Here is a 21903-nt window from a genome sequence, read left to right as displayed (position 1 = left end):
AACGCTGTGTACTACTCCCTTCACAGAACAGCGCAAACTGTCTCTAACCAGAATAGAAAGAGGAGTGGGAGGCCCCGGTGCACAACTGAGCAAGAGGACAAATACATTAGAATGTCTAGTTTGAGAAACAGACGCCTCACAGGTCCTCAACTGGCAGCTTCATTAAAAAGTACCCGCAAAACACCAGTCTCAACGTCAACAGTGAAGAGGCGACTCCGGGATGCTGACCTTCTAGGCAGAGTTGCAAAGAAAAAGCCATATCTCAGACTGGCCAATAAAAAGAAAAGATTAAGATGGGCAGTCTGAGATATGGCTTTTTCTTTGCTGAGTCGTGTCCACAGTACCAGTCCAGAACAGCTGATGCAGATACACCATGAGCAGGCAAACCCCAAGAACGCTGTGGTCAGTATCCCCTCCATCACATCAGTGGAGGCTCCTCAGAGGAGGAATAAAAACAGTGAAATATTAAAAGTGATCCTTTTTAGATAAAACTATTCTAAATATATTCACATGTCACCAAATAACTGATTAAAGCACACTGTTTTGCAATGGTCTCCAGTAGCCTCCGCAGCACACTCTAGGGTAGCTCTAGGGTAGCACCATGCTCTAGGGTAGCTCTAGGGTAGCACCATGCTCTAGGGTAGCTCTAGGGTAGCACCATGCTGTGGCCGGAGGACAGCTATCATATGCATCAGAGGCTTGTATGAGTGGAGCCTGGAGATGCTAAACATGTTTATGTTAATTAACAGTCAATTACCATGAGACCAGCTGGCTTTTGCATGACAATAACCGGCTGACAACATGTCATGACCACCACAGCCCTAGTTCAGACTCTAGCCCTGTTCTGTCCAGGGTCTAGCCCTGTTCTGTTCAGACTCTAGCCCTGTTCTGTCCAGGGTCTAGCCCTGTTCTGTCCAGGGTCTAGCCCTGTTCTGTTCAGGCTCTAGCCCTGTTCTGTCCAGGGTCTAGCCCTGTTCTGTCCAGGGTCTAGCCCTGTTCTGTCCAGGGTCTAGCCCTGTTCTGTTCAGACTCTAGCCCTCTTCTGTCCAGACTCTAGCCCTCTTCTGTCCAGGGTCTAGCCCTCTTCTGTCCAGGGTCTAGCCCTCTTCTGTCCAGGGTCTAGCCCTCTTCTGTCCAGGGTCTAGCCCTCTTCTGTCCAGGGTCTAGCCCTCTTCTGTCCAGGGTCTAGCCCTCTTCTGTCCAGGGTCTAGCCCTCTTCTGTCCAGACTCTAGCCCTCTTCTGTCCAGACTCTAGCCCTCTTCTGTGCAGGGTCTAGCCCTCTTCTGTCCAGGGTCTAGCCCTCTTCTGTCCAGGGTCTAGCCCTCTTCTGTCCAGGGTCTAGCCCTCTTCTGTGCAGGGTCTAGCCCTCTTCTGTCCAGGGTCTAGCCCTCTTCTGTCCAGGGTCTAGCCCTCTTCTGTCCAGGGTCTAGCCCTCTTCTGTCCAGGGTCTAGCCCTCTTCTGTCCAGGGTCTAGCCCTCTTCTGTCCAGGGTCTAGCCCTCTTCTGTCCAGGGTCTAGCCCTCTTCTGTCCAGGGTCTAGCCCTCTTCTGTCCAGGATCTAGCCCTCTTCTGTCCAGACTCTAGCCCTGTTCTGTCCAGACTCTAGCCCTGTTCTGTCCAGGGTCTAGCCCTGTTCTGTCCAGGGTCTAGCCCTGTTCTGTCCAGGGTCTAGCCCTGTTCTGTCCAGGGTCTAATCTACAACACCATGGAACTATAGAATCAGACAGCAGTCTGTTAGACACATGCCATTTACACAGAGTAGATAGAGGGTCTGTTAGTAGCTGGTGGATGGGTCTGTTAGTAGCTGGTGGATGGGTCTGTTAGTAGCTGGTGGATGGGTCTGTTAGTAGCTGGTATATGGGTCTGTTAGTAGCTGGTATATGGGTCTGTTAGTAGCTGGTGGATGGGTCTGTTAGTAGCTGGTGGATGGGTCTGTTAGTAGCTGGTATATGGGTCTGTTAGTAGCTGGTGGATGGGTCTGTTAGTAGCTGGTGGATGGGTCTGTTAGTAGCTGGTATATGGGTCTGTTAGTAGCTGGTTGATGTGTAGCTGGTTGATGGGTCTGTTAGTAGCTGGTGGATGGGTCTGTTAGTAGCTGGTTGGTCTGTTAGTGTGGTATGGGTCTGTTAGTAGCTGGTGGATGGGTCTGTTAGTAGCTGGTATATGGGTCTGTTAGTAGCTGGTGGATGGGTCTGTTAGTAGCTGGTGGATGGGTCTGTTAGTAGCTGGTATATGGGTCTGTTAGTAGCTGGTGGATGTGTCTGTTAGTAGCTGGTATATGGGTCTGTTAGTAGCTGGTATATGGGTCTGTTAGTAGCTGGTGGATGGGTCTGTTAGTAGCTGGTGGATGGGCCTTTGATGCTGCTATGAAAATAATGTATAGATGTTGTATTACCCCTAGTGGTCCACCAGTGTTGTGTAGATGTTGTATTACCCCCTAGTGGTCCACCAGTGTATAGATGTTGTATTTCCCCCTAGTGGTCCACCAGTGTATTGCTCTGTGGAATCCTTACCTCTCTCCTCCTCATTCTCTCCCTCTAGTGGCTGGTTCAACGTGCTGAGTCGTGTCCACAGTGCCAGTCCAGAACAGCTGATGGAGATACACCATGAGCAGGCAAACCCCAAGAATGCTGTGGTCAGTATCCCCTCCATCACATCAGGGGAGGCTCCTCAGAGGAGGAAGGGGAGGAATAAAAACAGTGAAATATTATAAGTGATCCTTTTTAGATAAAACTATTCTAAATATATTCACATGTCACCAAATAACTGATTAAAGCACACTGTTTTGCAATGGTCTACAGTAGCCTCAACAACCCTCTGTAGGGTAGCACCATGGTGTAGCCGGAGGACAGCTATTTTTCGTCCTCCTCTGGGTACATTGACTTCAATACAAAACATAGGAGGCTCATGTTTCTCACGCCCTTCCATAGACTTACACAGTAATTATGACGACTTCCGGAGGTCGTCCTCCAACCTATCAGAGCTCTTGCACCATGAAATGACATGTTGTCCACCACAGGAGATTGGTGGCACCTTAATTGGGGAGAACAGGCTTGTGGTAAAAACTGGAGCGGGAGAAGTGGAATGGTATCAAATACATCAAACACATGGTTTCCAGGGGTTTGATGCCATTCCATTTGCTCCATTCTGGCCATTTTCCCCTCAAAAGCCTCCTGTGTCCACCCAATCAAAGGATCAGAGAATAAATCTAGTACTGAAAGCATAAGCTACAGCTAGCTAGCACTGCAGTGCATAAAATGTGGTGAGTAGTTGACTCAAAGAGAGAGAAAGACAATAGTTGAACAGTTTTGAACAAATTAATTTCTTCAAAATTAAGAACTGTGAGAGACGGAATCTAAAACAAAAATCCAGAAAATCACATTGTATGATTTTTAAGTAATTCATTTGCATTTTATTGCAAGTTTCTCACAGTTGAAGTGCACCTATGATAAAAATTACAGACCTCTACATGCTTTGTAAGTAGGAAAACCTACAAAATCGGCAGTGTATCAAATACTTGTTCTCCCCACTGTATAAATTATGAAATTAACAGCGACAACAACAACACATTTCTGTCTGTCTGTCGATCTGTCTGTCTGTTGTGGTGGAAATTCTAACCAGAAGAAGAGAGACTGTAGATTTCTTCAAACACCAACTTTATTATAGAATTTGCAAAAATTGAGCAATCAACAATCACTTAAATAGTTCAGAGTTGAAAAGCCCAACGAATAGAGTTGTCTCTCAGCTTTTATAGAAAGAGTACATTTTACATTTACATTTTAGTCATTTAGCAGACGCTTTTTTCCAGAGCGACTTACAGTTAGTGAGTGCATACGTTATTTAATTTTTCATACTGGCCCCCCGTGGGAATCGAACCCACAACCCTGGCGTTGCAAACGCCATGCTCTACCAACTGAGCTACATCCCTGCCGGCCATTCCCTCCCCTACACTGGACCAATTGTGCGCCGCCCCATGGGTCTCCCGGTCGCGGCCGGCTACGACAGAGCCTGGATTCGAACCAGGATCTCTAGTGGCACAGCTAGCACCGCGATGCAGTGCCTTAGACCACTGCGCCACTCGGTAGGCCCGAGTACCACCTCTTTTGTCTACGTGGCAGTTAGTAGATATGTGGAAACAGGGGCGGAACATAGGTTAAAAGGCGATTGGTTTGTCTGTGCAGATTAAGATAGCCCGAGGTTGATAGCACGAGGGCTCAACCGTCTAACTATATTTGTCACAGCTCACACTATAATGTGCTCCTTCCTGCAAGTTTCCATTCAGCTGACTTCCTGCAGATAGTAAAACCACGGGATGTCTCCCATGCTGCAGTCGCACCCAAACGGATCTTAGCTATACGCCCAGTCTTGTGACTAAGTCACACAAAGACAAGTTTGTATCAGGTTAGAAACACTAGCATATAACCAGAGACAATTCTCTAAGTAGTAAAACACGGGATAGCATCACTAATTAATTAATTATCCACCATACTGTCGATCAATCAATCGCCATCTCTAGGAGTTACAGACTTGCAGTGTTCATGATGTTTGACAATATGACAATATTCTGTATAAAAAATATATTTGCAGGGAACTGTGGATGTTGGACTGATCGACTCTGTGTGCGCCTCAGACAACCCAGACAGACCCAACTCGTTTGTTATCATCACTGCTAACCGTGTTATCCACTGCAACACTGAGATGCCTGAAGAGATGCACCACTGGATCGGCCTGCTGCAGAAACCTAAAGGAGACGCCAGAATAGACGGACAGGATTTCCTCGTCAGAGGTTAGTGACATACTCACCTGTACCCATACGTACCTGTATCCATTCTTACCTGTATCCATTCTTACCTGTATCCATTCTTATCCATACGTACCTGTATCCATTCTTACCTGTATCCATTCTTACCTGTATCCATTCTTATCCATACGAACCTGTATCCATTCTTATCGATACGTACTTGTATCCATTCTTATCCATACAAACCTGTATCCATTCTTATCCATTCTTACCTGTATCCATTCTTATCTGTATCCATTCTTATCCATATGTACCTGTATCCATTATCGATACGTACTTGTATCCATTCTTATCCATACAAACCTGTATCCATTCTTATCCATTCTTACCTGTATCCATTCTTATCTGTATCCATTCTTACCCATACGTACCTGTATCCATTCTTATCGATACATACTTGTATCCATTCTTATCCATACAACCTGTATCCATTCTTATCCATTCTTACCTGTATCCATTCTTATCCATTCTTACCTGTATCCATTCTTATCCATTCTTACCTGTATCCATTCTTATCCATTCTTACCTGTATCCATTCTTATCCATTCTTACCTGTATCCATTCTTATCCATTCTTACCTGTATCCATTCTTATCCATTCTTACCTGTATCCATTCTTACCCATACGTACCTGTATCCATTCTTATTGATACGTACTTGTATCCATTCTTATCTGTATCCATTCTTATCCATACGTACCTGTATCCATTATCGATACGTACTTGTATCCATTCTTATCCATACAAACCTGTATCCATTCTTATCCATTCTTACCTGTATCCATTCTTATCTGTATCCATTCTTACCCATACGTACCTGTATCCATTCTTATCGATACGTACTTGTATCCATTCTTATCCATACAACCTGTATCCATTCTTATCCATTCTTACCTGTATCCATTCTTATCCATTCTTACCTGTATCCATTCTTATCCATTCTTACCTGTATCCATTCTTATCCATTCTTACCTGTATCCATTCTTATCCATTCTTACCTGTATCCATTCTTATCCATTCTTACCTGTATCCATTCTTACCCATACGTACCTGTATCCATTCTTATCGATACGTACTTGTATCCATTCTTATCTGTATCCATTCTTATCCATACGTACCTGTATCCATTATCGATACGTACTTGTATCCATTCTTATCCATACAAACCTGTATCCATTCTTATCCATTCTTACCTGTATCCATTCTTATCTGTATCCATTCTTACCCATACGTACCTGTATCCATTCTTACCTGTATCCATTCTGACCCATAATTACCTGTATGGTGTCTGTAAGGTGATATTACACTGGGCAGTACTTGAGCAAAAAGTGGAGTTACCCTTTTGAAAAAGATTATCTTATAATAGATATGCCAATATACTGTATCATTATTTCTACAGTCAGTTTGTGGTCTGTTCTCAGTACGGGACATAACCTTAGTGTCCTCATAGTTAACCCTTCTCTCTCTCTTCCCAGGTTGGCTACACAAGGAGATCAGGGCTAAGAGCACTAATCTGAAGCTGAAGAAGAGATGGTTTGTTTTAACCTCGAACTCTCTGGACTACTACAAGTCTTCAGAGCGCAGTATGTCCAAGCTGGGGACCCTGGTCCTCAACAGTCTCTGCTCTGTGGTCCAGCCCGACGAGAAGGTCTTCAAGGACACAGGTAGGTAGAGACAGAGAATTCGACTCTGGTCAAAAGTAGTGTGCTATGTAGGCAGTAAGGTTCCATTTAGGAGAGTAGTGGTCTGTGCTGCACAATGCATTTCTAGCCTGGTCCTAGATGTGTTTTTGCTGTCTTGCCATCTCCTATTAGTCACAATGACCATAGGAGTTGTCAAGACAACACAAACACATCTGGGACCAGGCTAATGCATTCCATCAAGTATGTATCTGTCCACCATATCATCACATATATACAGTGCCTTCGGAAAGTATTCAGACCCCTTGACCTTTTCCACATTCTGTTACGTTACAGCCTTATTCTACAATGGATTAAATAAATAAAAATCCTCAGCAGTCTATACACAATACCCCGTAATAACAAAGCGAAAACAGGTTTTTAGAAACTTTTGCTAATTCACTAAAAGTAAAAAACAGAAATACCTTAGTTACATAAGTATTCAGACCCTTTGCTATGAGACTCGAAATTGAGCTCAGGTGCATCCTGTTCCCATTGATCATTCTTCAGATGTTTCTACAACTTGATTGGAGTCCTCTGTGGTAGATTCAATTGATTGGACATGATTTGGAAAGGCACACACCTGTCTATATAAGGTCCCACAGTTGACAGTGCATGTCAGAGCAAAAACCAAGCCATGAGGTCGAAGGAATTGTCCTTGGAGCTCCGAGAAAAAAATGTCTGCAGCATTGAAGGTCCCCAAGAACACAGTGGCCTCCATCATTCTTGAATGGAAGAACTTTGGAACCACCAAGTCTCCTCCTATAGCTGGCCACCCGGCCAAATGGAGCAAACGGGGGAGAAGGGCCTTGGTCAGGGAGGTGACCAAGAACCCGATGGTCACTCTGACAGAGCTCTAGAGTTCCTCTGTGGAAATGGGAGAACCTTCCAGAAGGACAACCATCTCTGCAGCACTCCACCAATCAGGCCTTTATGGTGGAGTGGCCAGACGGAAGCCACTCCTCAGTAAAAGGCACATGACAGCCCGCTTGGAGTTTGCCAAAAGGCACCTAAAGACTCTCAGACCATGAAAAACAAGATTCTCTGGTCTGATGAAACCAAGATTGAACTCTTTGGCCTGAATGCCAAGCATCACGTCTGGATAAAACCTGGCACCATCCCTATGGTGAAGCATGGTGGTGGCAGCATCATGCTGTGGGGATGTTTTTCAGCGGCAGGGACTGGGAGACTAGTCAGGATCGAGGGAAAGATGAACGGAGCAAAGTACAGAGCGATCCTTGATGAAAACCTGCTCCAGAGCGCTCAGGACATCAGACTGGGGCGAAGGTTCACTTTCCAACAGCACAACAACCCTAAGCACACAGCCAAGACAACGCAGGAGTGGCTTCGGGACAAAGTCTCTGAATGTCCTTGAGTGGCCGAGCCAGAGCCCGGACTTGAACCCGATCAAACATCTCTGGAGAGACCTGAAAATAGTTGTGCAGCGACGCTCCCCATCCAACCTGACAGATCTTGAGAGGATCTGCAGAGAGGAATGGGAGAAACTCCCCAAATAGGTGTGCCAAGCTTGTAGCATCATACCCAAGAAGACTCGAGGCTGTAATCGCTGCCAAAGGTGCTTCAACAAAGTACTGAGTAAATGGTCTGAAAACGTATGTAAATGTGATTTTTCCGTTTTTTTATTTTTAATACATTTGCAAACATTTCTAAAAAACTGTTTTTGCTTTGACATCATGGGGTATTGTGTGTAGATTGATGAGGGGAAAAAACGATTTAATGAATTTTAGAATAAGGCTGTAACTTAACAAAATGTGGAAAAAGTCAAGGGGTCTGAATACTTTCCGAAGGCACTGTAGATATATATTACCCTAAGAATGCTGTGCTATCCTACTACTTGAATGCTACTTGAATCACTCAGTATGTGTCAAAATAGTGAACTACATAGGAAAAAGGGTGCCATTTTTTTTTTGTGATGCTAAATCTTAAACTTCCTTCCTGTCTCTCCCCCCCAGGTTACTGGAACATCGTCGTCCACGGCCGTAAACACTCGTACCACCTCTACACCAAACTACTGAACGAGGCTATGCGCTGGGCGTCGGCCATGCAGGGGGCGATTGACAGCAAGGTTCCCATAGAGACACCCACACAGCAACTCATCAGGGACATCAAGGTACAGCCAATCACCAGCCTGCATACTGAGATGTGGTCATTTTATGTCAGATGAAGCCTGGTCCCAGATCTGTTTGTTTTGCCAACTTCTATGTCATTGTTATATTGTGGCTACAAAGTGAGGGACCAGGCTCAAGAGATGCTAGTGATGATGAAGGAAATAGAGGCATACCTCTGACTTTTGACCTTTAACCCCTGACCTTTGTCCCCCCCAGGAGAGCAGTCTGAACGTGGAGGCTGTGGAGCAGATGTACTGGAGGAACCCTATCCTCAGATATACCCAGCACCCCCTCCACTCCCCCCTGCTGCCTCTGCCTTATGGGGAGGTCAACATCCACCGTGAGTTGTTCACCTAGTTTATATTTTACACTGCAAGGACTTGATTTACTTATTTTAGCTCCTAGTGGAGCAAAGGGTCTCAAGCATATACTTGACTACAATTGTATCAACCATTCTGCTAGAAATTAAATGCATAAAGCAGTGACCACCGTAACTCTCTCTTTCTCTTTCACTCTCTCTCTCGCTCTCTCCACAGTCCAAAAGGAGAAGGGCTATGCCAGCCTGCAGGACGAGGCAGTGAAGATCTTCAACTCTCTGCAGGAGATGGAGGCAGTGTCCGACCCGGTGCCCATCATCCAGGGCATCCTCCAGACCTGCCACGACCTGCGCCTGCTCCGAGACGAGGTCTACTGTCAGCTCATCAAACAGACCAATCACGTGCCTCAGCCCAACAGCTCAGCCAATCGTGCCCACTGGCACCTCCTCACCTGTATGAGCTGTACCTTCCTGCCCAGCCGGGGCATCGTGCGCTACCTCAGGTTCCACCTTAAAAGGTACTTTTACCTCAGGTTCCACCTTAAAAGTTACTTTTACCTCAGGTTCCACCTTAAAAGGTACTTTTACCTCAAGTTCCACCTTAAAAGGTACTTTTACCACAAGTTCCAACTTAAAGGGTACTTTTATCTCAAGTTCCACCTTAAATGGTACTTTTACCTCAGGTTCCACCTCAAAGGGTACTTTTACCACAAGTTCCACCTTAAAAGGTACTTTTACCTCAAGTTCTATGCATATAACATTTCAAAACGCAATTGCGGGGAAAACACAGCGTTGGACGCTTCATCCCCTTGTCCCTGTTGAAGAGAGGGTCTCAGCTTTCTGTAGGTATATATTTTTTCTCAACTCTCAAAATTCAGCTCAATAGCAACTATTTTAAAACCAAGATATTTGATATGACTTTGAGATATGGAGCGGCGCACTGGCCTTTACTGACTAAGTACAGCGCCTTGCTAAAGTATTCATCCCCCTTGGCGTTTTTCCTATTTTGTTGCATTACAACCTGTAATTTAAATGGATTTGTATTTGGATTTCATGTAATGGACAGACACAAAATAGTCCAAATTGGTGAAGTGAAATTAAAAAAATAACTTGTTTCAAAACACCTGTTCTGAAAGGCCCCAGAGTCTGCAACACCACTAAGCAAGGGGCACCACCAAGCAAGCGGCACCATGAAGACCAAGGAGCTCTCCAAACAGGTCAGGGACAAAGTTGTGGAGAAGTACAGATCAGGGTTGGGTTATAAAAACATATCCGAAACTTTGAACATCCCACGGAGCACCATTAAATCCATTATTAAAAAATGGAAAGAATATGGCACCACAACAAACCTGCCAAGAGAGGGCCGCCCACCAAAACTCACAGACCAGGCAAGGAGGGCATTAATCAGAGAGGCAAAAAATACACCAAAGATAACCCTGAAGGAGCTGCAAAGCTCCACAGCGGAGATTGGAGTATCTGTCCATAGGACCACTTTAAGCCGTACACTCCACAGAGCTGGGCTTTACGGAAGAGAGGCCAGAAAAAAGCCACTGCTTAAAGAAATAAATAAGCAAACACGTTTGGTGTTAGCCAAAAGGCATGTGGGAGACTCCCCAAACATATGGAAGAAGGTACTCTGGTCAGATGAGACTAAAATTTAGCTTTTTGGCCATCAAGGAAAACGCTATGTCTGGAGCAAACCCAACACCTCTCATCAACCTGAGAACACCATTCCCACAGTGAAACATGGTGGTGGCAGCATCATGCTGTGAGGATGTTTTTCATCGGCAGGGACTGGGAAGCTGGTCAGAATTGAAGGAATGATGGATGGCGCTAAATACAGGGAAATTCTTGAGGGAAACCTGTTTCAGTCTTCCAGAGATTTGAGACTTGGACGGAGGTTCACCTTCCAGCAGGACAATGACCCTAAGCATACTGCTAAAGCAACACTCGAGTGGTTTAAGGGGAAACATTTAAATGTCTTGGAATGGCCTAGTCAAAACCCAGACCTCAATCCAATTGAGAATCTGTGGTATGACTTAAAGATTGCTGTACACCAGCGGAACCCATCCAACTTGAAGGAGCTGGAGCAGTTTTGCCTTGAAGAATGGGCAGAAATCCCAGTGGCTACATGTGCCAAGCTTATAGAGACATACCCCAAGAGACTTGCAGCTGTAATTGCTGCAAAAGGTGGCTCTACAAAGTATTGACTTTGGGGGGGTAAATAGTTATGCACGCTCAAGTTTTCTGTTTTGTTGTCTTATTTTCTTGTTTGTTTCACGATAAAAAATATTTTGCATCTTCAAAGTGGTAGGCATGTGGTGTTAATCAAATGATACAACCCCCCAAAAAATCAATTTTAATTCCAGGTTGTAAGGCAACAAAATAGGAAAAATGCCAAGGGGGTGAATACTTTCACAAGCCACTATAGGACTCATGGTTAGTAGCCTATAACTGCACGTTTCTTTAGGACATTCAACTTACTGTTGGATGAATGCATGGCTACTAGCAGTGCGTATTATATTTACTGTAATTCATGCTTCCACTTCCTCAGGTGGTGCATCCCAACTTAATTAGCCTATGATATTAGTTAGTGTACATAAAGATGTATGTAATTCATCTCTATTGAACAAAAAAAGTCCTTTTTTGACTGTCAAATGTGATTTATCAATTTTTTAATTTTTTTTATTTAACCTTTATTTAACCAGGTAAGCCAGTTGAGAACAAGTTCTCATTTACAACTGCGACCTGGCCAAGATAAAGCAAAGCAGTGCGATAAAAACAACAACACAGAGTTACATATGGGGTAAAACAAAACATAATGTCAAAAAATACAACAGAAAATATATATACAGTGTGTGCAAATGTAGTAAGTTATGGAGGTAAGGCAATAAATAGGCCATAGTGCAAAATAATTACAATTGAGTATTAACACTGGAGTGATAGATGTGCAGAAGATGATGTGCAAATAGAGAAACTGGGGTGCAAATGAGCAAAATAAATAACAATATAGGGATGAGGTAGTTGGGTGCGCTAATTTCAGATGGGCTGTGTACAGGTGCAGTGATCGGTAAGGTGCTCTGACAACTGATGCTTAAAGTTAGTGAGGGAGATAAGAGTCTCCAGCTTCAGAGATTTTTGCAATTCGTTCCAGTCATTGGCAGCAGAGAACTGGAAGGAATGGCGGCCAAAGGAGGTGTTGGCTTTGGGGATGACCAGTGAGATATACCTGCTGGAGCGCAGACTACGGGTGGGTGTTGCTATGGTGACCAATGAGCTAAGATAAGACCGGGATTTGCCTAGCAGTGATTTATAGATGACCTGGAGCCAGTGGGTTTGGCGACGAATATGTAGTGAGGGCCAGCCAACAAGAGCGTACAGGTCACAGTGGTGGGTAGTGTATGGGGCTTTGGTGACAAAACGGATGGCACTGTGATAGACTACATCCAATTTGCTGAGTAGGGTGTTGGAGGCTATTTTGTAAATTACATCGCCGAAGTCAAGGATCGGTAGGATAGTCAGTTTTACGAGGGCATGTTTGGCAGCATGAGTGAAGGAGGCTTTGTTTGCGAAATAGGAAGCCGATTCTAGATCTAACTTTTGATTGGAGATGCTTAATGTGAGTCTGGAAGGAGAGTTTACAGTCTAACCAGACACCTAGGTATTTGTAGTTGTCCACATACTCTAGGTCAGACCCGCCGAGAGTAGTGATTCTAGTCGGGTGGGCGGGTGCAAGCAGCGTTCGGTTGAAGAGCATGCATTTAGTTTTACTAGTGTTTAAGAGCAGTTGGAGGCTACGGAAGGAGTGTTGTATGGCATTGAAGCTCGTTTGGAGGTTTGTTAACACAGTGTCCAATGAAGGGCCAGATGTATACAAAATGGTGTCGTCTGCGTAGAGGTGGATCTGAGAGTCACCAGCAGCAAGAGCGGCATCATTGATATACACAGAGAATAGAGTCGGACCGAGAATTGAACCCTGTGGCACCCCCATAGAGACTGCCAGAGGTCCAGACAACAGGCCCTCCGATTTGACACATTGAACTCTATCTGAGAAGTAGTTGGTGAACCAGGCGAGGCAGTCATTAGAGAAACCAAGGCTATTTAGTCTGCCAATAAGAATGCGGTGGTTGACAGAGTCGAAAGCCTTGGCCAGGTCGATGAAGACGGCTGCACAGTACTGTCTTTTATCGATCGCGTTAATAATATCGTTTAGGACCTTGAGCGTGGCTGAGGTGCACCCATGACCAGCTCGGAAACCGGATTGCATAGCGGAGAAGGTACGGTGGGATTGGAAATGGTCGGTGATCTGTTTGTTAACTTGGCTTTCAAATAGTTTCGAAAGGCAGGGCAGGATGGATATAGGTCTGTAACAGTTTGGATCTAGAGTGTCACCCCCTTTGAAGAGGGGGATGACCGCGGCAGCTTTCCAATCTCTGGAGATCTCAGATGATACGAAAGAGAGGTTGAACAGGCTAGTAATAGGGGTTGCTACAATTTCGGCTGCTAATTTTAGAAAGAAAGGGTCCAGATTGTCTAGCCCAGCTGATTTGTAGGGGTCCAGATTGTGCAGCTCTTTCAGAACATCAGCTGTCTGAATTTGAGTGAAGGAGAAGCAGGGGGGGTATGGGCAAGTTGCAGCGGAGGGTGCAGAGCTGGTGGCCGGGGTAGTGGTAGCCAGGTGGAAAGCATGGCCAGCCGTAGCAAAATGCTTGTTGAAATTCTCGATTATTGTAGATTTATCGGTGGTGACAGTGTTTCCTAGCCTCAGTGCAGTGGGCAGTTGGGAGGAGGTGCTCTTATTCTCCATGGACTTTACAGTGTCCCAAAACTTTTTGGAGTTAACTATAGTCTAATTGTCAACCCGAAATTCATGACAATCAGTGGATTAGGTTGCACATCAAAATATATGGAATCATGCATTCTTGCTTGGAAATGTTAGATGAAACAACTTATTTATTGAATACCCCAGTAGTCTATTTCTTACACTTATCAAATCAAATCAAATCAAATGTTATTGGTCACATACACATATTTAGCAGATGTTTTGCGGGTGTAGCGAAATGCTTGTGTTCCTAGCTCCAACAGTGCAGTAGTATCTAACAATTCACAACAATACACACACATCTAAAAGTAAAAGAATGGAATTAAGAAATACATAAATATTAGGATGAGCAATGTCGGAATGGCATTGACTAGAATACAGTAGAATGCAGTATATACATATGAAATGAGTAAAACAGTATGTAAACATTATTAAAGTGACCAGTGTTCCATTATTAAAGTGGCCAGTGATTCCATGTCTATGTATATAGGGCAGCAGCCTCTAAGGTGCAGGGTTGAGTAACTGGGTGGAGGCCGGCTAGTGGTGGCTATTTAATAGTCTGATGGCCTTGTGATAGAAGCTGTTTTTCAGTCTCTCTGTGCCAGCTTTGATGCACCTGTACTGACCTCGCCTTCAGGATGATAGCGGGGTGAACAGGCCGTGGCTCGGGTGGTTGATGTCCTTGATTATCTTTTTGGCCGTCCTGTGACATCGGGTGCTGTAGGTGTCCTGGAGGGCAGGTAGTTTGCCCCCGGTGATGCGTTGGGCAGACCGCACCACCCTCTGGAGAGCCCTGTGGTTGCGAGCGGTGCAGTTGCCGTACCAGGCGGTGATACAGCCCAACAGGATGCTCTCAATTGTGCATCTGTAAAGGTTTGTGAGGGTCTTAGGGGCCAAGCCGATTTCTTAATTCTCCTGAAGATGGTGGGTGATGTGTACGCCGAGGAACTTGAAGCTTTTCACCTTCTCCACTGCGGTCTTGTTGATGTGGATAGGGGCATGCTCTCTCTGCTGTCTCCTGAAGTCCACGATCATCTCCTTTGTTTTGTTGACGTTGAGTGAGAGGTTATTTTCCTGGCACCACACTCCCAGGGCCCTCACCTCCTCCCTGTAGGCTGTCTCGTCATTGTTGGTAATCAAGCCTACTACTGTTGTGTCGTCTGCAAACTTGATGATTGAGTTGGAGGCGTGCCTGGCCACGCAGTCATGGGTGAACAGGGAGTACAGGAGGGGGCTGAGCACGCACCCTCGTGGGGCCCCAGTGTTGAGGATCAGTGTACTGGAGGTGTTGTTTCCTACCTTCACCACCTGGGGGCGGCCCGTCAGGAAGTCCAGGACCCAGTTGCACAGGGCGGGGTTCAGACACAGGTCCTTGAGCTTAATGATGAGCTTGGAGGGTACTATGGTGCTGAACGCTGAGCTATAGTCAATGAACAGCATGCAGTGCGATGGCGATTGCATCATCTGTGGATCTATTGGGGCGGTATGCAAATTGAAGTGGGTCTAGGGTGACAGGTAAGGTAGAGGTGATATGATCCTTAACTAGCTTCTCAAAGCAACTAGCTTCTTTATGATGACAGAGGTGAGTGCTACGGGGCGATAGTCATTTAGTTCAGTTACCTTTGCTTTCTTGGGTACAGGAACAATGGTGGCCATCTTGAAGCAAGTGGGGACAGCAGACTGGGATAGGGAGAGATTGAATATGTCCGTAAACAATCCAGCCAGCTGGTCTGCGCATGCTCTGAGAACGCGGCTAGGGATGCCGTCTGGGCCGGCAGCCTTGTAAGGGTTAACGCGCTTTAATGTCTTACTCACATCGGGAACGGAGAAGGAGAGCACACAGTCCTTGATTGCTGGCCGCGTCGCTGGCACTGTGTTATCCTCAAAGCGGGTAGGTTTTAATAGTGGGAACACGTGTCCGTGTTCAAATTCAACATCAATGTTATTCTCAGAGCCTCAAGAGGAATGTGTTCCCTTCCTATAGCTTCTAGTTAGCAGAATGTGTTCCCTTCCTATAGCTTCTAGTTAGCAGAATGTGTTCCCTTCCTATAGCTTCTAGTTAGCAGAATGTGTTCCCTTCCTATAGCTTCTAGTTAGCAGAATGTGTTCCCTTCCTATAGCTTCTAGTTAGCAGAATGTGTTCCCTTCCTATAGCTTCTAGTTAGCAGAATGTGTTCCCTTCCTATAGCTTCTAGTTAGCAGAATGTGTTCCCTTCCTATAGCTTCTAGTTAGCAGAATGTGTTCCCTTCCTATAGCTTCTAGTTAGCAGAATGTGTTCCCTTCCTATAGCTTCTAGTTAGCAGAATGTGTTCCCTTCCTATAGCTTCTAGTTAGCAGAATGTGTTCCCTTCCTATAGCTTCTAGTTAGCAGAATGTGTTCCCTTCCTATAGCTTCTAGTTAGCAGAATGTGTTCCCTTCCTATAGCTTCTAGTTAGCAGAATGTGTTCCCTTCCTATAGCTTCTAGTTAGCAGAATGTGTTCCCTTCCTATAGCTTCTAGTTAGCAGAATGTGTTCCCTTCCTATAGCTTCTAGTTAGCAGAATGTGTTCCCTTCCTATAGCTTCTAGTTAGCAGAATGTGTTCCCTTCCTATAGCTTCTAGTTAGCAGAATGTGTTCCCTTCCTATAGCTTCTAGTAAAAAGTGCCGTATTTTCTATGATTGATTTGTATGCTCATCCTCCACCTCAGTAACCCTCTGTCTGTTTGTGTGTTCTTCTCCAGGGTGAAGGAGCAGTTTCCTGGAACAGAGGTGGACATGTTTGCCCATTTCATAGGTGAGTCTCTGAAGAGGACCAAGGTCAGGGAGTATGTTCCGTCTCAGGAGGAGATCGTAGCCCTACTGACCAGGCAGGAAATGGCTACTACGGTCTACTGCCATGGAGGAGGATCCTGCAAGATCTCCATCAACTCACACACCACCGCCGGAGAGGTAACTAATGCTGCTCTGCTCTGACGCGTTGTTCTGTCGTATGTCCAGTTCTGTGGATTATACAAGAAAAAGTATGTTTTCCACAAGGAGTAGTAGCTGTAAAAATACAGGAATTTTTGCCAGGGGCAATCCATACATCAACTTTCTCCACCCACCTCCCTCAGCTGTTTAGTGGCGGGGTGTCAGTTTAGTTGTTTTTTAACTCCCAGATTGCCCCTTTAAGTATCTCTGTGTGCTTTGCGGTGTCCAGGTGGTTAGGTTTAGTCAGATGTCTTATTGTCCCTCTGTCCTGCCTGTGTCCAGGTGGTTAGGTTTAGTCAGATGTCTTATTGTCCCTCTGTCCTGCCTGTCCCCAGGTGGTGGAGAAGTTGATCCGAGGCCTGGCCATGGAGGACAGTAGAAACATGTTTGCCCTGTTTGAACACAACAACGCTATGGACCGGGCTGTGGAGAGCAGAGTCATCGTGGCTGACGTACTCGCCAAGTTCGAGAGGTGAGTGTTCAGCTTGTCAGATAGATTTACAGAGAATAGAACACAGATAATGGAACACAGAGAATAGAACACAGAGAATAGAACACAGAGAATAGAACACAGAGAATAGAACACAGAGAATAGAACACAGAGAATAGAACACAGAGAATAGAACACAGAGAATAGAACACAGAGAAGAGAACACAGAGAATAGAACACAGAGAAGAGAACACAGAGAATAGAACACAGATAAGAGAACACAGAGAAGAGAACACAGAGAAGAGAACACAGAGAAGAGAACACAGAGAATAGCCTGGTCCTTGATCAGTTTGTGCTGTCAAATCAAATCAAATGTTATTTGTCACATGCTTGGTAAACAACAGGTGTAGACTAACATTGAAATTCTTACGTGCCGTTCTCAACAATATAGACAGAAAAATATAGACAAATTATTGAAAAAATAAAAGGAATAAATACACAGAGTAACGATAACTTGGCTATATACACAGGGTACCAGTACCGAGACGATGTGCAGGGGTACGAGGTAATAACTTGGCTATATACACAGGGTACCAGTACTGAGACGATGTGCAGGGGTACGAGGTAATAACTTGGCTATATACACAGGGTACCAGTACCGAGACGATGTGCAGGGGTACGAGGTAATAACTTGGCTATATACACAGGGTACCAGTACTGAGACGATGTGCAGGGGTACGAGGGTAATAACGGCTATATACACAGGGTACCAGTACCGAGACGATGTGCAGGGGTGCGAGGTAATAACTTGGCTATATACACAGGGTACCAGTACCGAGACGATGTGCAGGGGTACGAGGTAATAACTTGGCTATATACACAGGATACCAGTACCGAGACGATGTGCAGGGGTACGTGGTAATAACTTGGCTATATACACAGGGTACCAGTACCGAGACGATGTGTAGGGGTACGAGGTAATTGAAGTAGATATGTACATATAGGTAGGGGTAAAGTGACTAGACAACAGGATAGATAATAGACAGTAGCAGCAGTATACTGTAGGTAGGGGTAAAGGGACTAGACAACAGGATAGATAATAGACAGTAGCAGCAGTATACTGTAGGTAGGGGTAAAGTGACTAGGCAACAGGATAGATAATAGACAGTAGCAGCAGTATACTGTAGGTAGGGGTAAAGTGACTAGGCAACAGGATAGATAATAGACAGTAGCAGCAGTATACTGTAGGTAGGGGTAAAGTGACTAGGCAACAGGATAGATAAAAGACAGTAGCAGCAGTATACTGTAGGTAGGGGTAAAGTGACTAGGCAACAGGATAGATAATAGACAGTAGCAGCAGTATACTGTAGGTAGGGGTAAAGGGACTAGACAACAGGATAGATAATAGACAGTAGCAGCAGTATACTGTAGGTAGGGGTAAAGTGACTAGACAACAGGATAGATAATAGACAGTAGCAGCAGTATACTGTAGGTAGGGGTAAAGTGACTAGACAACAGGATAGATAATAGACAGTAGCAGCAGTATACTGTAGGTAGGGGTAAAGTGACTAGGCAACAGGACAGATAATAGACAGTAGCAGCAGTATACTGTAGGTAAGGGTAAAGTGACTAGGCAACAGGATAGATAATAGACAGTAGCAGCAGTATACTGTAGGTAGGGGTAAAGTGACTAGACAACAGGATAGATAATAGACAGTAGCAGCAGTATACTGTAGGTAGGGGTAAAGTGACTAGACAACAGGATAGATAATAGACAGTAGCAGCAGTATACTGTAGGTAGGGGGTAAAGTGACTAGACAACAGGATAGATAATAGACAGTAGCAGCAGTATACTGTAGGTAGGGGTAAAGTGACTAGACAACAGGATAGATAATAGACAGTAGCAGCAGTATACTGTAGGTAGGGGTAAAGTGACTAGGCAACAGGATAGATAATAGACAGTAGCAGCAGTATACTGTAGGTAGGGGTAAAGTGACTAGACAACAGGATAGATAATAGACAGTAGCAGCAGTATACTGTAGGTAGGGGTAAAGTGACTAGACAACAGGATAGATAATAGACAGTAGCAGCAGCGTATGTGATGAGTCAAAAGAGTGCAAAAAGGGTCAGTGCAGATAGTCCGGGTAACTATTTTGTTAACTATTTAGCAGTCTTATGGCTTGGGGGTAGAAGCTTTTCAGGGTCCTGTTGGTTCCAGGCTTGGTGCATCGGTACCGCTTGCCGTGCGGTAGCAGAGAGAACATTCAATGACTTAGGTGGCTTGAGTCTGACCATTTTTAGGGCCTTCCTCTGACACTGCCTGGTATAGAGGTCCTGGATGGCAGGAAGCTTGGCCCCAGTGATGTACTGGGCCGTACGCATTACCCTCTGTAGCGCCTTGCGGCTGGATGCCAAGCAATAGAGATTGCGTCATCTGTGGATCTGTTGGGGCGGTATGTGAATTGGAGTGGGTCCAGGGTGTCTGGGATGATGGTGTTGATGTGAGCCATGACCAGCCTTTCAAAGTATTTAGAAGCTACAGATGTGAGTGCTATTGGGCCATAGTCATTTAGACAGGTTATCTTGGAGTTCTTGGGCACAGGGACTATGGTGGTCTGCTTGAAACAAGTTGGTATTACAGACTCAGTCAGGGAGAGGTTGAAAATGTCAGTGAAGACACTTGCTATCTAATCAGTGCTCTGAGTGCGCGTCCTGGTAATCCATCTGGCCCTGTGAATCTTAACCGTAGCCGATGGTAGTGAGATAGCGAGATCACACAGTCGCCCGGAACAGCTGGTGCTCTCATGCATGGTTCAGTGTTGCTTGCCTCGAAGCAAACATAGAAGGCATTTAGCTCGTCTGGTAGGCTCACGTCACTGGGCAGCTCGCGGCTGGGTTTCTCTTTGTAATCCATGATAGTTTGCAAGCCCTGCCACATCCGACGAGCATCAGAGCCGGCGTAGTAGGATTCAATCTTAGTCCTGTATTGATGCTTTGCCTGTTTGATGGTTCGTCGGAGGGCATAGCAGGATTTCTTATACGCGTCCGGGTTAGTGTCCCGCTCCTTGAAAGTGGCAACACTAGCCTTTAGCTCATTGCCTGTAATCCATGGCTTCTGGTTGGGATATGTACGTACGGTCACTGTGGGAAAAACGGCGTCTTATTAACCCAATAGAGTCGATCCCCATAAAATCCGTCAGTTTAAGCTACAGATACCGATTTTTGCATTGGATGCGTTTCAATAATATAATAATAATATGGCATTTAGCAGACGCTTTTATCCAAAGCGACTTACAGTCATGTGTGCATACATTTTTACGTATGGGTGGTCCCGGGGATCGAACCCACTACCCTGGCGTTACAAGCGCCATGCTCTACCAATTGAGCTACAGAGGACCTATCACTAACCACAATACCTGTGTTGTCTCTGTCGCTTTAGCAACAACATAATGGACCACAATCCACTTCATCCGCCGATGTCGCACTTCCACAGCTGCGGTGAAAGGTGGCAGATCTAGAGAGGTGGTTGTCAGACCATGAGACGTTCCGAAAATCGGTTGTCTCACGAAAACGTCTGTGGCGTCCGAACGGTTTGGCCTACAAACTATTGTGACCACTCTATGGAAAGGGGAGACTCTCAAGTGTCAGGGGACTCGTCTGAAGTTGGTACCGTCGATGTGCCATCTTCTGATTGGTAGCGTCTGAACTGTGTGGGCTACAAACTAATGGGATTCTCACGAACACGATGATGTTCTCTGTTTTGCTCTGCGACCCCCACAAGTGTCATGGGACTCCTCTGAATGTATCCGGTACCGGTTTTAAAAAACGAATGGAAGTATGAAGGTAGTTATGTGCCAACCCCAAAAAAGGGGTTAAATACTGTATGTGTGTCGTGGAAATTACCACTAGGGACACTCAAAGTTAATCTTAAATGAATCATTGTTTATTATCAGTGCGCTGGAGAGGTTCCAACCAACAGGAGCTCTGCCGGGGCAGTCCCAGCAGTTGTCTTATATACGGCTATACACAGACAAGTTTGCATGATTTAGCATAATTAATTCATCATTACCATTTTGTTTCATTCATGTGACCGACCAATACTGGTTCATAACATGTGAGACCAATACCTCACGAGGCTTCTTCTCTCTAAGCTGAGACCTTGAAACTGAGATATCTTTCGTTCTCAAAACAAGGTCTGGGCGTACTGCCAAATTGCAGATACTGATAAGTGAGGATTTGTTCAATCAGTAACTTGATGAATCGTGGAACATATTCCAGTCTGTGCTAGCGAAACAGTCCTGTAGCTTAGCATCCGCTTCATAGGACCACTTTTTTATTGACCGAGTACCTGGTACTTCCTGTTTGAGTTTTTGCTTGTAAGCAGGAATCAGGAGGATAAAGTTATGGTCAGATTTGCCAAAGGGAGGGCTAGGGAGAGCCTTGTATGTGTTTCTTGCTCCTATGGTCATTGTCATGCTGCTGTGGTGTTAACAAGACAGCCCAAACGGATCTGGGACCAGGCAGAGACCAGGCCACAGAGAGATATCAGCAATCATCATGACACATACAGTGCCTTGCAAAAGTATTCATCCCCCTTGGCGTTTTGCCTATTTTGTTGCATTACAACCTGTAATTTAAATTGATTTTTATTTGGATTTCATGTAATGGAGATACACAAAATAATCCAAATTGGTGAAGTGAAATTAAAAAAATAATGTGTTAAAATAAATTCTAAAAAATGAATAATGGAAAAGTGGTGTGTGCATATGTATTCA

General features: G+C 45.0%; 1 protein-coding gene across 1 annotated transcript in view; it reads left to right on the top strand.

Moving 5' to 3' along the window:
• LOC121556643 (unconventional myosin-X-like) overlaps positions 1–21903 on the top strand; it is a 294837-nt gene that overhangs the window by 255960 nt on the left and 16974 nt on the right. The window contains exons 28-35 of the mRNA XM_045206479.1: positions 2543–2636; positions 4589–4787; positions 6276–6464; positions 8453–8610; positions 8825–8948; positions 9145–9442; positions 16470–16677; positions 17034–17170. Coding sequence (XP_045062414.1) covers positions 2543–2636; positions 4589–4787; positions 6276–6464; positions 8453–8610; positions 8825–8948; positions 9145–9442; positions 16470–16677; positions 17034–17170 — 1407 coding nt within the window. The remainder of the gene's footprint in view (positions 1–2542; positions 2637–4588; positions 4788–6275; positions 6465–8452; positions 8611–8824; positions 8949–9144; positions 9443–16469; positions 16678–17033; positions 17171–21903) is intronic.

The sequence above is a fragment of the Coregonus clupeaformis genome, chromosome 23 (assembly GCF_020615455.1).
Source record: "Coregonus clupeaformis isolate EN_2021a chromosome 23, ASM2061545v1, whole genome shotgun sequence".
NCBI lineage: Eukaryota > Metazoa > Chordata > Actinopteri > Salmoniformes > Salmonidae > Coregonus > Coregonus clupeaformis.
The sequence above is the reverse complement of the archived record's forward strand: the minus strand, read 5'-3'. Positions and strand labels throughout refer to the sequence as shown.